This window comes from Calonectris borealis, chromosome 6, assembly GCF_964195595.1.
Source record: "Calonectris borealis chromosome 6, bCalBor7.hap1.2, whole genome shotgun sequence".
In the NCBI taxonomy this organism is placed as follows: domain Eukaryota; kingdom Metazoa; phylum Chordata; class Aves; order Procellariiformes; family Procellariidae; genus Calonectris; species Calonectris borealis.
In genome coordinates this window covers 22,495,755-22,513,169 of record NC_134317.1, presented here as the reverse complement: position 1 = coordinate 22,513,169, position 17,415 = coordinate 22,495,755, and the positions used below count along the sequence as shown (strand labels likewise).

General features: G+C 37.5%; 1 protein-coding gene across 1 annotated transcript in view; it reads left to right on the top strand.

Annotated features, from left to right (window-relative positions):
* Positions 1-17,415, top strand: part of LRP2 (LDL receptor related protein 2) — a 131,986-nt gene that overhangs the window by 19,511 nt on the left and 95,060 nt on the right. Inside the window, exons 3-9 of the mRNA XM_075153132.1 lie at positions 2,037-2,159; positions 3,351-3,467; positions 11,532-11,642; positions 11,764-11,877; positions 13,132-13,248; positions 14,081-14,224; positions 15,642-15,761. Coding sequence (XP_075009233.1) covers positions 2,037-2,159; positions 3,351-3,467; positions 11,532-11,642; positions 11,764-11,877; positions 13,132-13,248; positions 14,081-14,224; positions 15,642-15,761 — 846 coding nt within the window. The remainder of the gene's footprint in view (positions 1-2,036; positions 2,160-3,350; positions 3,468-11,531; positions 11,643-11,763; positions 11,878-13,131; positions 13,249-14,080; positions 14,225-15,641; positions 15,762-17,415) is intronic.

Sequence of the window (17,415 nt, the reverse complement as noted above, 5' to 3'; positions counted from 1 at the left end):
ACTGCAGAATCTGCTTAAGAGTCCATTGGCTTTGGGAGTCAGAAAATCAAGTAGTGCTCAACTTCTAACATGACTTAGCCTTCTTTTAAAAATCTGAGCGTCCAATAATGCCATTTCATTTGATGACTAATGTTCTAAGTAGATGTAGAAATGTATTGTATTCTATTATTGCAGTAATCCTGATTATTGGATGTACATACAGCTACCACTAGCATCACTTGAGCACCAGATCTTTGGATCTTTCAGGCACTAGACAATAAGCTGTACCTACTGCACCTTAAGTAGAGTCTTGGTTAGTTGTCTAGAGTTGGTCGCGTTATCCTCAGTGCCAGCAGCTCAGGGACAACAATTGCATTCAGATGGGCTGTAATATCTATGCACAAAGATTCTTTCAAGCTGAATGTTAAAAAGTTGTGAAAATGAAGGAATTCCCTCCACAGTATGTTTTCAGGAACTTGCCTGCATTTTACCTTCTCGGTTCTAGTGTTCTTTGAGGTCTTGTGGGCTGGTGCAGTTATCAGCCCACTTATAGGTTAGGCCAGTTTTTGCCCCTCAGCTGATGGAGAATGAGAAAGACTAATTTATGTTGGTTCTTTTCACACTGGATTGTTTCTTTGCTGGTTGACCCATATAATAATTGGAGGTCATTCACACAGCTTGGCAGTCTGGTTTGTTGCTTAGCACTTTAGTTAGCTCCAAAAACCAGTGCAGTTCTGGATAAAGAATGCCTTAAACTGGCAAAACATAATGGTATTGTCCTATAGCTTGCTATTTCAGCTTCTGAACTGCAACTGGAAAGAAGTGGTTGGGCTTTGAATAAGGAACGGGTAAAATTCACGTTGACTTTGTGAAAGATAAAAAAAAACCCCCGACACTTAGGTTTGTTATAGTTACAAACACAAAGTTGAGTTGTTCTCATTTTCATAGATGTGATGAATTAGGAAGACAAAAATTAAACTTTTCAGTTTTTTTCAGTTAATTGTGCTTTTAAAAACAATATGTTAATGTGCTATAGGTAGTGGGGCACATAAGAGTCTAGGAAGATAGTTTTAAACTGTTTAAAACTGGCCTAAGGTTAAAATTATATTACAAGATTATTCTTTGGTTCTTAAAACAGGAATCGAAAAAAGTATACATGAAATGCGATTTTATCCCTCTAATTACTTTACCTCTACTGTAATTTTGTACTTCTCAACTCTAAATCTACAAAGTGATTTAATTTTCTCCGTTGATGCTTTGTTTACATTGGTAGTTGTGCTTGCGTATCATCCCATGAGCACAAAGTGTTTCTAGTTGACTTTGCAGTATTGCAAAAACATGATCCTGAGAAAAAAGACGGTTAAGACCGGAGTCCTGTCTACTGGACTTCGTTGTGCTAGTGATTCTTCCCAGGAGTATTAACTAGGGATAGAGTAAGCTGTAACACAGTTTCAAACATTTATTTTGATCTTGCTCTCTAATGGCTCCCTGTCGTTTGGCTATTTGAAAAATACAGAGTGGGGCTGAGACAACAACATTCAGATTGTTCTGACCTGACCCTCACTTTTGCCTCATGAATTCACAGTGAAGAGTCATGGGCTTGTTTTGAAAGACCTTCTTCCTACCAGGTAGGAAGCACCTGAGGTGGAGTGAGAGCAATTGAACAGACGCCTGTGAGACTAGGGAAGCTAGCATGACTCCATATATAAGTGGAAAAAAAAGAGGCTCTGCCAGAGGGCGGTTCAGAGCCTTAAGCTTTTGCTGTGACCTGCCTTCTAGAGGAGCCTGTGTCTCCAGGGGAGGATACAAAACTGAAGATTCATACGCAGGAGTTCACTAAACTAAATTTTGCCTTTGAGCATCCTTCTGCTGGCCCACTTTCCCCTCCCTGCTCTGTCCATTTTCTTTGGTTTGTCAAATGCTTCATGTATTTAGTGGAAGTTACAGTCAAAAGACACTTGAACCTTAAGTCTTCTTTTCCCTTATTTAGTTGTTTTCTTTGAAAGTGCTTTCCTAGATGTCTGTGAAATGAAAATTTTTTTCATTGCTTACACTAGCACAACCTACCTGTGAAGGAAATCAGTTTCAGTGTCAGGCTGATGGTGAATGTATCCCACAGTCATGGGTTTGTGATGATGAGGAAGATTGTGAAGATGGCTCAGATGAGCATCAACAATGTCGTAAGTATTTAAGTTCTAATGTTATACCAGCTTTGTGAAATAAGGTAATTCACATAGCAGCATATTGAGAAGATACAGAAACAAGCCTGCTGTAAGTACAGCTTTTACCAGAAGAGTCTCTCTAAAGCAGTTTCTAGAAATGAAATAATCTGAAATAGATAAAATACAGAAAATATGTGCAAAAAGACATCTCCAGGTCTTGAAATCTGAAAATTACTGATGTTTCAGTTAATTAAAAAGAGAAAAAAAGGAGAAAAATATACAGTGCATATTAATTTTATAATTGATATAAAATTTAGTAGTTCTAAAAATGGTGAAATACACATAATACTCTGATGTCCAAACACTCTCTCAGTCACTGAAAAAGCTGCTTTATTCATTGGATAACAAAATTCACGCTGCCATCTCAGAATTATTTAAAAAAAAAAAAAGTTCATGTCTTTCTAGAAAATTTTGAAATTTATATGTATATAAAAGAAGAGGAATTATCAGTCAGTTGAAGAAAACATTGCTAAAGATTCTCGTACCATCTTCAGTGATGCTATTTAATGGCATTATTATTTAAAATGACCAGAGCCGTTCTTTCTCATATTCGGATAGAAAGGAATACCAAAAGTCCTGGTATGGGACTGTATGCACAGTTTTATGTGGTTGCTTTTCACTGACACAGCTGTCACAAGAAGAGACGTAATCATTCTTGATCCTCTGTTAGTTATGAATGTAAAATATTCCTGACTGTTGAGGCCCTGGCTGTGTTAGAAAGCAGTGCCTTACCTCTAGCTCTGCTGTTTACATTGTGGTGTTCTAGTTGATCAAATAACTTACAATTACTGACGGATTTTGACCCAGTAAATGAAACAATAGAAAAAACTTTAAAATGGTGCGAATTGTTAATTTAATCTTTTAGGCAGAACAATTATAAGGAGGTATTTTTTAACCTAGAAGTCAACCCCTTCAGTGGAGAAAAGCAGTGACCTTGCAGCTACAGAAGGCCTCATAGAGCTATGTTATCTGCCATGTGCTTGTCAAGTGTTCTTTAATCTCCTTGAGTACACAAAGGTACAGGGGGAGAAAGTCTTATGCTAATATTTGTGAGAAGGATGGAGTAGTTAGAGGAAGAGGGAAAATATTTTTCTGCATAAAAAAATCTTAGTTGATAGAAAGGACTGATTGAGTGCCTGTTTCTTGCAGCGGGAAGGACATGCTCAAGTCAGCAGTACACATGTTCAAACGGACAGTGTATCCCGAGTGCATACTGGTGCGATCGAGTAAAGGACTGCACTGATGGAACAGATGAAAGAGTCTGCCGTGAGTCTTAACTCCTAGCACTAGATCTGGTTTCATTTCATCTCTCTGTGGCATTTTAATAAATTTGTAAGATTAAAGGGCTTGCTGAGGGACAGGATGACCACAATATGCTTCTTGTTACGAGAATTTCATTTCAGATTCTTTTGTGTATTAGAGCTGATGTTCTGATACAGATCCATTATTGCAGAACTCAAATGGAAACTGCTACCATTGGATCAGGGCTTCTTGTTTGTCATTGTCTGAAAGATATAATTAATATCGCATTAGAAAAAAGCAACCATGTTTAAATGGCTTAAAGCCTTGGGAGACTCAAAGCTAACTTTGCCAAATTTTTTCATATTCTTTTTGCATACTCCTTATGAAATCAGTGGTAACTATAACCTGTATAGAAAAGCAGAATTTGACCCCAGATCACTTCTTTGAGGGACTTTGACCCTTTCAAAAGCATTTGTATTCTAGACTGCAGTTTCCTGTGGAGATGAAGTGGCACTGGGTCATATTGTATTTAGATAACCTGTGCCAACAAAATGCAGATGGACAAGTAGTTTTTTTCAGTCCAACTTCCCCCAGAGTTGAGACTGCCTGACTTCTGGTGACAGCCTCTCTAGAACCTGGCCTAGGTTGAATACTGATGGAAAGGATAGCTGGCCACAGAATAGAGACCACATTTTTTAGAGATGTTCTTGCCTAATACCTACACAATGGTGTGTAACAGCATGTCTGTTCATTTTTAATATTAAGGAAAAGCTTTACACGTGTCATGAGTGCCATGTAACTTAAGACCTGTTATTCCAGCTGTTAGAACTTAGTGTGCCTTTGGGAAAAAGATATAACTGTAAACTTCACTCAGAACCAGACCTGGGGTGGGAGGTGGGGGAACACGCTAGGAAGCTAAGGAATGGATAAAGAAGCAAGAAATAAAATGTTGTTAATGGCTGCGCTTAGAGGAAAAAAGGGCATATGCACATGCTGTGTAAAGGAAAACCAGCATATTACATGGTCAGCCAACTGCTAGTGCGTTTTATCCCTGACTCACAAGTGGCTAAAATGTACACTTTGTAGAATGAAAGGTGATTTAGAACTATACGGTACTCTGGAATAAAAGGCTGCTGAGACAGCCAGCTTGGAACCTTTCCGTGTGATAAACTCACAGCCAATTCTGAAGTCACCAAGACAAAGCCAAGATCCAAAGTACTCCATATCATTGCTGGAAGAATATCTTCCGTAGCTTGGCATTTTTTCTCTTAAAGTTTAGAGGAAGAAAAGAGATTGGTAACTTAATTTAGCAAATCTATGACACATTAAAAAAAAAATTCTGAAGAAAAGATATTAGTTTAAAAAATGCATTATCTGTGAATTAAAAAAGAGGAACTGCTCAGTACCTCTGAGAAATCTGTGAGTAGTTGTTGAATACAGTGTAGAACAGACCATGAAATGGTGTGACCGTTATAATGCAGTAAATCTGTGGCAGACTGGGAGTGGAGTCCTAAAGGCAATACTCACAATTCTTTCTTCAGACTAGAATCCGCTGTGATGTTTGAAAATTGAAGTGCACATTTTATTTCATGTTTAACATTCTTAACTAAGTAAATTAAAAAGGCAGTTTGAAAAGGGGCCTCTAGATACCTTAACAGTAGTGCTCTACTGCTGTGGGAGTGGGAAACCCAGTCATTGCTGCATCAGCCAGTAGGCCCCATGACTGTTGTGAAGGCAGCATATTTAGCCCTAGGGAGAGGCACTGCCTCATATCATTCAACAGCCTCTACTCTAGTTCATTAGAATATGTGTTGACAGTCCCTCTAAGACAGAATAATGACTCTGACTTGGAACATTGAAAGTAGGAGTGTTGGACTAGTTTAAAGAAATGTGATGGTGCTGAAGACAAGAGAATCAAGAAGAATGTAATGACAAGACCCTTCCAGAAAGGCTGGTTAATTTTATTGCCTCTTGATCTTTTCAAGACCTGGAACTTTAAACAGAAGCCATAAGATAAAATTAATAATTTGGTGATTTTATGATTAACTGTATAGTAGGAATTAGTTTAAGTATTAGATTTTACTTGCTTTGAATGTTAATTTTTCCCACTGTTTCTTTCATTTCCTTTTCCACACTATCTGATACAAACAAGTCTAAGAGGAATATCACTATTTTGGCCTTTTCCTTTGTCATTATTTTTCCCTTATTTAATTTAAACTAAAAGGTTTCATAAATAAAATGAAACATCCATGAACAATGAAAGAAAAAAGCTATTTAGAATTGATTCTGTTATTTCACAGAGCATAACAAAATGCAAACTTATCATGTCCGTTTACTTATGCCTTGCACTCACTGATGTGTCTGGAAGCAGATTTAGATTGTAAAGAAGATAAAGTTTTGTTGCTGAATAAGATACATTATTTAACAAACTAGTCAAATGCAAAATGTCACCATATGAAGTAACTCAGCAATTAAACATGTAAAAAAAATAGAACAAAGGAATTCAAAGCCTTAGTCCATTTTACTGCTAATGGGATTAACAGCAAGGGAAAACTACCCATGCAGAGGCTAAGAAAAACATCAGAACAATGTTTCAGCTACAGGTCATGTAATTAGTGCGTTGAAGCTGTTCTAATTTCATAAAATTGTGGGTCTTTATTTTGTTTACATATATATATATCAGGTTGTTTTTCCAGCTTTTTTAATAATCGGCAGCTAGCAAATACTTTCATTTTAAAACTTTAGAAATGTAGAATGAAATGGCAGGCTATTTGGGGTAGCAAATACTTTTGGGGAGTAAGCAGCCATTACTGGTGTCATTTTTCTGTGTTACATACTTTATTTCTTTCAATTAAAGGTAGAATTCTCTCTCTTGCCTCAGCTTCGTAGTTGAAAAATGAAAATCCCAGCCATGTCCATTTTACTTTGCTGTGACTGACAGAATAACCTTCCTGGATACAGCTCTGGCAGCTGAGCACTGCACTGAGGCCATGAGGGAGAAAGGGGAAGTATTTTAAAGACGTGTTGTTTGAGGCTGATGGGCTGAGTGCAGGCCCAGAAACTCTGGAGTTTTGATTCTAATTTTGATGTTGAGTTGCTGCCATGGGTCAACTGCCTATCTTGTTAATTCCTGCCTCTTGTTTGCTACGCTAAATAGCTGTTGTGGTCAGGAAGTCGGCAGCCAGGTCTGGGATGAATTTGCAGAGATCAGGGTGAAAGTGAACAAAGAAGAAGAACTGAAGAGATCATAAGGGATGTAGTCCAAGAAGGAAGAAAAGGGCCGTGGTCAGAGGCTAGTGTTCTTTATGTTGGACAAATTACATGTAACAGCTACAGGACAAGGCAGAAGTTCAGGCTGAAGGAGAGTTTGGGACAGGGAAGAAGCAAAGCTGGAGCAAGGTAGGGAAGGCAGCCAGAGACTAGGGTGGCAGGGATCAAAATCTGGAATTAAGGCCAGGAATAAGGGTCTGGTCAGTCTGCCAGCTCTCAAAGCATCTCTGCTATGAACACTACCTGATATCATGTAGCTCACAGGACTCTTGGACTTGGGGTAAGTCCTCGTCCTGGTGTCTCTGATAGGCTATGAGCTATTTGGGCAATGATTTTCTCACTGTAAGGTGGTGACTCATGGCAGTGAGTCAAATGGTTTTAATTAATTTTATTTTGTAAAATGTTTTGAAATGTTGCTGCAATAAAAGAATGACACTTGGAAATAGGAAATTGCTCCTTTTTTTTCTTTCTCCTCCTTGTAACTTGGCTTAGGATTACAAAAGGTTACACTTCCTGGCTGTGTGACCTAAATTGGTGTCTGCTGAATCAAATACCAGTTGCAACTGTTTACCGTTACTGTTTTTGTATGAATTTATTTCCAGCTTGCAGAACAAAAGTGTTAGGCAGAGAGCAAAATAATGTAGGTTTATCAATTCCTGTGACATAGCTTTCAAGCATCTTCCACATGTATACGTTGAAACATGCCATTTAAATCTGTTTGCAACTGTTGCCCCAAAACAGTTTGTGGGTTACAAGGAGCAAGGTGCCTCATCTGTCATTTGTCTGGTGTTTGCCAGTTGTTTATATTTTGCAACTGAAGTGCTGGCATACCATGGGGAGACAGATTGTGGAGAAGTATTCTGGCTACGAGAAAGAGAGGAAGGGGAGAGAAAAAAGAGCTCCCTTTCTTCTTGAGCACTGGAATGAACGTAGCTGGATTTTCCCGTTTTCACAAAGCTCGTATTATCTTCTAGGAACTGTGATCACTAGGAAAAGATCTCTTCTTTTCAGTTTTCTGTAATTAGCCAAAGGTTCTTGGGAGGAAAAAATAAAGGAAACAATGTTCATATTGGAGACTCTTCACAATTAAAAGCAAGGTGAAAGAAAACAGTGTTTATATTTTTCTGTCCCTTCACTTTTCTCTCCTAATCCCATGTTCAGTCTTACACTATCTCCTTTCACTCTCTCCTCTCATACAGCTGTATTCTCAGACTTTTTTAGGTGCAAACTACCTACCTTTTAACTCAGAACTTATCCTTCCTTTTTAGCTCTTTCTAATCCATCTGTCACTGCCCTAAAAAAACCAATGTGTCTGACTCCCTAGAAGAGAACTCTTCCTTTGGTTTTTACATAGTTCCAGGTCACTCATAGAACGCTGACATTTTTTCCATGTGCCCCCTGGAACAGAGACAGTATGATCAGCTTCTCTGAACAGCATCAGTTTTTGCATAGCTACTTGCTTTTATACCCAAATGCATTGCTCTGGGATCAGGTGCGTACAGAGAAATCTTAGTTTTTTAAAAAAAAGAAGTCAAAAGCTAGGAAATATTTATTGTGCAAGCCCCAAATGCAGTGATTAATGTAAGACCTTCCCACTTAAATTCAAAATGTCATGATACTCACTTTCCAGACTTTCTTTGCTGGAGAGCTTTTCATTGAGCTAGATTGTGTAGGTCTTCCAGTTTAGGGGGTTCATCTCATTTGTATCCTCCCCACTGCCAAGGTCCAGATTCTTCTTTTCCTATTCAGACCTTTCCATTTGGTGATAGGGAGTAGAAGAACTCAACTCACTCATTGCTAATGTTTTCTAAATTTTGGAGAGAAAGAAAGGGAGTTTAAAAGTCCTGTTTTTTTTGCAACTGCAAGGACAGGCACTCCTTCATTTTCAGATATCCTAGTATTGTTATGAAGTTCTGTTTTGGCTTCCTTCGTTCTCTCAACATTGACGAAGTCCACCACAAACGCACCGTGTGATTTCCACAGGGGCTTTAGCTAGAAGCTATTGGAACATGTAACACAGTGGTTGGCCCTCACAGAAGCCAACATTTCTTGCTTGATTCTTGTATCTTTGCTACTTCTCCTCCCATAAAAGTGTGGATGGTTATCCCAGCTACTGTGGAACTGTCCTGCTGGCACAGATGCTCCTGAACCCTGCAATGTGTTGGCTACAGCCTTTGGTGTAACACAAAGCTTTGCCATTATTCATGAGGATTACTTCTTAATGCCCCAAATTATTAAAACTATTTTATTAAAATAATATGCTATAAGGTACAAAGAGTACAATGTACAATGCACAATGCAGTGAAAAATATCTTTCAGATCAGTGAGAAAGCTGTGATCAGAACTATAATTTACTAAGACTGGTCTTTAGACAAGGGATTGGGAATGGGATTACCTGTACAGAGTTTAAAAGTTAAATTCATCTCCATCAGGCTTTTCAAAGAATGTTCATGCTTCTGCAATTACAATTAAAATAAAGAATCTCTACACCAAGCAGATTTGAAAAGAAAATAAGGAAAAAGAAGTATTTGTTCACATTCTAGTAAACCACCAATATAGTCAGAATATGTATTTTGAAGTGTCTTCAAAATATCTTTGCTTATTGCCCTGCTTGGTATTTTTATAATGATCTGCACTTATACACTAGATTATATAATATAATAAAGATTTTTTTCAAGGCTGAGGAATTCTCCAAGCTTGCTGCAGGTGAGAAAACTTGGACAAAGTCTCCCTTCTTTTAAGGGAGCTTGAGAAAATCTTATTACTGACTAGATCTTTAGTTTGCCTGGGCATTCTTGAAGAAACAGGCAGTGCAAGTCAATGGGTTCAACTTCCTGTTTGTTTGACATTCAGTCCATCAGAAACAGTTTGGAACATCACTGGAGGTATTTCTGTGGAATATGAAGAAAGATGAGGAAAATTACGAAACTGTCCATTATAAATGTCCTTAAAAGCTTTCCCACTTCAGTGCAGTTATAAAACAAATACCTTTTATTGTTCTTTTTCTTAGATGTGTCCCGTAGTACTTACAGTACTCTTGTACTGCCATAGCTATTTCCTGCTATGCTGTAGAACTCCTGATGGTTCCTCCCTGTGATGGCTTCTCTGCTTCCAGACAGGGAAGAAGCATTGATTCCACAGTGAGCATAAAATGTGGCCCCAGGTCAGGCCTTTCTTTCCTTCTGTAGGCAGTTAAGACTTCAGAATCCATGTTGTTTCAAAAGCTTTACGAGTTGTTCATAAACCTAACCCAAGCAAGAAATGGATAAGATGTCTGTGTTAGAAGGGATTTTTTCTGGTTGAGAAGTGGGGCTAAAGGATGCTAATCATGTTTAGGGCATGTGTTGGCATTGTCAGTGCAGGCTTTTGGAATGGAAAGTCTGGGAACTAGCACCAGAAGGCCACAGGTAGGAATGCTGTAGCTGGAAACCTGGTAATCTGCAACTACCATTCTCTGATTAGGCACATACTGTTCCTGCCTGGCGGTTGTGGACTTATATTAATTGCATGTAAATGAATCAATCAGGGAGATAGATAGTCTGGCTAGACTTGTAGTGGATGTCAACACAGCTGTTTATGCTCTCATGTTAAGAACTTAGCGGTTAAAATAATGTAAGCCTATTCCATAGGTGATTGAAGTTCAGTGGGAATGTGATGATATATGGAACAGCAGAAGCAAGCAAAACAGTTTGCCACTGCCTGGAAAAATTGCAACTTTTCTGAGTTCTGCTTGAGTAATTTTATAATCCATGATTTGAATTCGAAGAGTATGAATGAAAATGTGCCTAAGTGAGAGCTTGCTCTATCTGCTTTATTAACTTGTATGGAAATAAAATGGGATAAGAATTCAAACTGAAAATCTGAAAGGTGCAAAATGAAATTTGGTTATTCTGTTTCTTGAGTTCATTTATCTATCTGTATTTCCATATAGAGGCAAAGGTTCAATAAATCTCATTTCTAAAAATAGTAATTATTTGCTTTCATACTTGCCATTTGCCTGAAATAAGTAACTTTTGTCTACACGGCAATGAGCTAAACTAAGCTCATATTCTCCTACTCAACTCTAGCACGTGCACATGCTTAATTTGTTGGATAGTTCCACTGAACTCACTGACTGCTTGTATGCATAAGTATTTTCAGAATTGGTTTTAAGTTGTTTGAAATAATCCCTTGTGTTGGCCTGTAGGTCATCTATATAAGTAGAACAGCCAGAAACTGAAAAATCATTCATGCTGCAGAATCTTTTTTGTTTTGGGAAGGGGGAGACAAGTAAAAAACAGAGGTCCTAAAGTTGATCATGGACTTGGAAGTTTAACATCCTTGGCTTAATTAGAACAAAACCATAAAAACCTGAAGTCTCTGAGTCTGAGAACTCACAACATTCTAAGAGGACCTAGGAACTGTAAATTTCAAGAAATCCTTTTCTACCTAAGCACTTTTATTAAGATCAATAAAGTGTAAAACTGAGGTACAAGTAAATAAAATAAATATTCACTGCTTGCCCTCCCTTCGTGTTGCATTGTTTTCTATCATATTGTAAACTGTCTGGGTTGCAAATCTTTTTGGGGTGAGAGAGGCCATCTAATTTTTCCCTTGTTCCTTGTGAGGTTTTGTAGCATCTGTCTAGAGGATATTCTTAAATATTGTTGGAGGAGACAGTATACTAGATAAATGGATTGTTTGTCAGTACTAGTATGGGAAGTTTTGTATTCCTTTTTTGTTTTCCTATAAATCAATTCTGTTGACACTGGATATATATGACTCATTATACTCTATAGTCTAACATTCATGCTAATACTGAAGAATTTCTTATTGTAGACTACCCAAGATGTGAACAGTTATCATGTGCAAATGGAGCGTGTTTTAACGCAAGCCAGCGATGTGATGGCAAAGTTGATTGCAGAGATTCTTCTGATGAAGCTAATTGCAGTAAGTACCACATGCAGAGTGATCCCAAACAAATATGCTTTATAGGCACTCTTTTAAAATTAAAGATTGTCGTTTTCTGACAGATTTTCTGTATGTCTTTCTGTGCTAAAATATCTTTCAGCACATGGATGTACCAGTACGCAGTTTCAGTGTGCTAATGGAGAATGCATCCCACGAGCCTTTATCTGTGACCATGATGATGACTGTGGAGATAGGAGTGATGAAAACTCTTGCAGTATGATGTTTTTGGGTTTTTTTTTCCACTTCCGTTAACTATTTTATTAATAACTGGTTCAAGCAGATAGCAGGAAGTAGATTGCTTGGCTATACAGCCATCAAAAGCTAGCCACTGTTCTCAAGGACTTTTTTGTATGGAAAGATGAAAATTGCAGTGTTACTTTGATAGACTTTTTTCAGGTTGTCTTTGCTGCTAAGTGCCTGGGTGTGTGGTTACTATTTGAATTTGCTGGATTCAGTGACAGTTTGCTTGTCAACATATATAGTTTCACTTCATGTTGTTGTCACTTTCTTCATTTCAGCATCACCCAAAGGTAATTCCTTCACTCTGAAATCTCAATTAGATACAGCATGCTATTGTTTTTTGTCCAAATTCGTTTGGCTCTTTTTCACGTTTTTATTTTCTGATAGATGGAATGGATCTTCTAGAATTATTCCCAGTGACTCTAATGTATAACTTTACAGACAGATAACTGTACAGATAGTTGTCCTTTAAATGTTCACATAAGATCTTTGTCTGTTCTGTTCCTGGAAATTTCTTGCTCATTCTTTTCTTCATGATCAGAGTATCCCAAAGTATTGCATCTCCAGCCAGAATCATGGCTATAGAGTTATCACTTGTGTGAGCTACATATTTAAAAAGTGATGTAAGTGGGGGATCTAAGTTAGTTTTATATTGTGCATTGCAGGAAGGCCACATGTTGCCATTTAGTTGCTCTATCCTACCAAGGACCTCACAGCAATATGATTCCACCCTTCCCACCAAAATATTTCTCTTTTATACCTTTGGCAATGCCTGTCCTTTGGAGGACCCACAAATGTTTCTGAACTCTTAGCAGGGAATGCTTCCCAACCATGGAGGGCTTTGACATAAATGCTCATTCGTTTTTTTTACTCTGTTTCTCTGAGTACAAGGCATACAAATATTTTATCTCCTGATGTCTTCAGTATCATCTCCTTGTCATGTCCACCTTCAGGAATCTTGTTAGTAAGATGCTCTGCATCTAGTTGCACAATTAATTGAGAAATTTAGCCTTCCCTTTCGTTTCTGTAAAAAACCAAAGTATTCTAAAATAAAGTTCATACCTAAAAACAGAGCAAACCAGCAATGTTTACAATATATACAAGATATGCAACTGGCTCCGTTTTTCAGGAGAGATTATAAATGGCTATTCATCTATGAGACAATATTACTATTTCTAACCTTTTAGTCACTTAGAGTAGTTTGATTTTCTCATGTTTCTTTCCTTAGCTTACGCAACTTGCAGAGGCAACTTCTTCACTTGCCCAAGTGGCCGTTGCATTCATCAGAGCTGGATATGTGATGGAGATGATGATTGTGAAGATAATGAAGATGAAAGAGGATGCGGTATATACTAATGCTAACTTCTAATGATGACATTTTCAGAGCAAGACCTCACTAAGCTAATTCTATGAAATTTTGACGAATCAAGATGTTCTGGATCCATTTTAATTCTGTGAAAACCTTAGAATTCCATCTTCACCTGTTTGTTTTTTTTTTAGTTATGCATTTTTTTTTAGTATTGTGTGTATGAGAGTTATTGCTGTGATACTGAGTATGATGCAAACTAAGTTTAGCAACATCTAAGATAGCAACGTCTTTTTTTCTTTTACATCTTCTCTTAAATCTTTTGGTTTTTTTTCCTGTGGAGATTTTTCAGGTCATCTGTTAAGAGATGTGAGGCTGCTAATAACTCAAATCAATTGGTTGAAAATGAAAATAACTCAGTTCCTGCGAAGATTTGTCCGGTTTCCTGCAAGAAACAGAAATTTTAATGAATGAAAATGTGGGCTTTTTTCTCTTTCATTGGCCTTTTCTGTGATAAGCATTATTCTCTTTATCCGAACAGCCTTTGCGTGTTTTGAAACCACAAAACTATAGTTCCGATTCTGGTGCAACAGTTAGTCTAAAGCTAAATGGTTTTACTGCTTCTAACAACACAAAAAACTAAAAGGATTCATGTGTCTGCACAAGTATTGTTTGCATTGTACTTTGAAGGTAAAAGAAAGCATGACAAGTAAGTATAGATGATGTTTCTTTTATAGTCTTTCCCAGCTGTGTGCAAGAACCAGAAACTGAATAATGAAGGATGGAGATGCTTTATAGAGCTGTTAGGGAAGAAATTCTAAGTATTATTCGAAACATACTCCTCAATTATTCTTGTTTTTCTTTTCCATAGAAAGTAGTCGCCATGAATGCTACCCAGGAGAGTGGGCCTGCCCTGGGTCAGGGCATTGCATTCCAATTGGGAAAGTGTGTGATGGGGCTGCAGACTGCCCTGCAGGAGAGGATGAAACTAACATCACTGCGGGCAGACATTGCAGTATGTATTAGCATCAAAAACATACACAGAATAGCAGAAACATCAGCATTGATATCTTTTTACATTCACCTTTTGTCTCCTAAACGATGCTGAAATTTTGGAAGCTAACTATTTTTGTTGGCAATCTTTTGACTGGATGATGCCTAAAAGAGGCATGTATGCTGTGAACAGACCATTCCTTTTGTAAATCTGTACATGAAGTTTCACAAATAAGGATTTTGACTCACTCTCTATATCCTAAAATGTGTTCAAGGTGGCAGGGAAAGGTGTGCTATATGCCTTTTTTGTTTAAATATCTGTGGTTTTCCCTTTTTATAAGTAAGAAGGAATGTTGTGTACTGATTGGAACACAGGACTGAATTAGCGTATCCTGAGCCTTGGCTATCACTTAGATTAGAGTTTTCAAAAATATCTTTTCAGCTGGGGAGCCTGGTTCTCCAGCTAGTCATATACTGGGTTTTCTCTGTTGGAGGCAATGAGCATGCATAGTTCCTGTTAAGTTCACTCGTATGAACATCGATTCCCTCTGAGAATCAGGGCCAGGGTATTTTACGTTTTTAATTTCCAGGAAGAGGAAAACTCCTGTTAATAAAATCATGCCTTTGGAATAGGAGGGCAGAAAAAAAGATAGGAAATTAAACCTTATTGTAAAAAAGCGTCTCTTGCTTTGCAGAGTGGTTTAGTAGTAACATCAGATGTGGGCTGCAAAGCAAGGTGTTTAACAGAAGAAACTGAGGAAAAGGAAGGTGAAAAGGAAGGAGGCGGAAGCCAGCAAGTGCTTTACAATCATAATTTGATCACCTATCACTGAATTGTTCATTAGGTAGTAGTACAAGGAAAGGGAGAATTGGTGAAGGAAAAGAAGAGAGAGAGAGAAGAAAAAGATAAAGAAGAGTTTCTCCAGGGACACAACCCAATCAATATATTCTAATATATTGGAGTAATATACATATTCTTCTTAATATAATGTAGAAGGTTTTTTTCTGCATAAAAGAGTAAATGTTGAGGTTACGTACTAATAGATGGAGCTCGAGGATGTGTTGTTCACAAGCAGGTCTTGTGGAACCAGAGAAAGGTGTGATGCATTGCAGATGGCTTCCTCTGTGCAGCTTTTTACATGGCACTTACTAGTGGTTGTTCATATACGATTGATGCTTATTCTTTAACTCCGTTCTGAAAACCTGTTATAAACAGTAGCTTATCTTCTGTGTTCCATTTCCTTGTGTGCATGTATGTAAGCATATATGATTTCGTGGGGCTTTAGAGATAATTTCTTGTGTAGATTTAAGAAACTGCTCCTGAAATTGTAGACTCATCATAGAAAAGACTATTGCTTTGTAACTGTTAGTAAGGCAAAAAGCTGTTCTACTGGTAATACATGTAATTGTATTTCTGAACTATTTTATTTCCTTTTTAGACATATCACGCTGTGCTGCTCTGAGTTGCCAGTATCGCTGTCATTCTTCTCCATCAGGAGGGATGTGTTATTGCCCTGCAGGATATACAATAAGTAGCAATGACAGTCGTACTTGTATTGGTAAGTGAAGTACAGTGATTGCAGATATCTAGTACCTTCTCACAGCTCATTGGGAAAGTTTGGGTTCCAGGAAGGCGAGTAAGTTCTAAATGGGTGGATGTACTGGCAAATAGAAAATCTCAAGAGTCAGCAAAAGAATAAAAATCTAAGTAATACAATGGCAGCATGGTGACACAGAAACAAACTTGAGAGATATCATAAAGATCTCTTTCAATAAGACCATTAAAGACATAGTGAGAGCATAATTATGTTTAAAAAGATTTACTCTTGGATGGCTGTTTTATTATCAAATTTTTTTATAGGTCTTTTAGTGATTAGATGGGGAGAGTTTGTTTCTGCTCCAGGGAAGTGTGGTGTTGTATGCCCGGAAAAACAGTTAATGATATTGAAGTATTTGGTACTTTTTGAAAGTGGCTGTATATGAAGACAGTAGAACATTGTACTTTAAAATGAAAAGGATGCTTTGTATTTGCACTATGGAATGGCTGTATCTCCTATGACATTTCAATATATAATTATTTATATGAAAATGAAGAATATTTGCAGGAATGTAAAGGTAAGTGAGGTATTTTGGTGTTGCATTTCTATTCTGTAGCTGCTGCAACTTGGTAGCAGAAACCCTTGGTAGTACGAATGATTTATCACAGTAACTGGAAATAGAGTAACTTCAGAATCATGTAGTTTAGCACTGCCTAATAAAAGAAACTGGGTAAATATCTGTTATGGGTTTTCAACCCAAGCTATGCTGTTTGTGCTATTCCAGGTTCTCAGTGTCTAATTAGATTTCTGTGTTTTCGAGAATAGTGGGTGGCCTAGGGCTGTATGAGCTGCTATGACAGCATGGTTGCTCTTAATAGAGAGGAGGAATCAATGCACTGACTCCAGGCACAAAATCTACTCCGTTCTTGCACTGTTATGTGGGAAATGCATGAAAGACACATTCGCAAACCTGGTGCAGTGTCAGTGAGTGTTCTGTTGTTCTTTGACTACCCTGTAAGCCTAGCTATCTGATTCTGACTTGTAAATGAGTCAATGTGTTTTGGTTTGCCGAGATCTAGGCATATATTTGTAGTGGGAGTAAGACTTGTTATGGGGGAACGGCTCACAGTCAGTAGTGTATAATTCCAGATCTTAGTTTAAATCAATGTTATTGATTTAAGGCCAGAAGAATGAAACTATAGTGTTAGCGAAGTGTATTACTTTTTGAAACCATAATCTCTTCAATTGTCTTCTCTTCATTTGCTTCTGGCTCACTATATACTGAAGGTTTTTAACACATATGAAACTGAAAAGCTACTGAGAACAAGATTTTTTCAGTACTAAAATGTACTATCTAGGGAATACTTAATTTTCACTTACGTGTTAATAAATGTTTAAAACCAGAAGTTCCTGTAGGAAGAATATTTGAGATCTCATGTTCTCCTTTTTTTGGCTTAACAGTAGAATTACCAGTTTCCAGCAATGTAATGTACTGATTCTACTCAGGTTTTCAAGTGAAGGAGGTCTGACTTTTAATATCAAAACCATGTGTTAAGTAGTGTTAGAAATCTCCTGGGCTTTAAATAACTACAGATAGGATGAAACAGCAGACAGTGTTCAGATCTGAGTTTTTTTCTTTTTTTTAGAAAATCAGAATTTTTAAAATCCTTGTTTT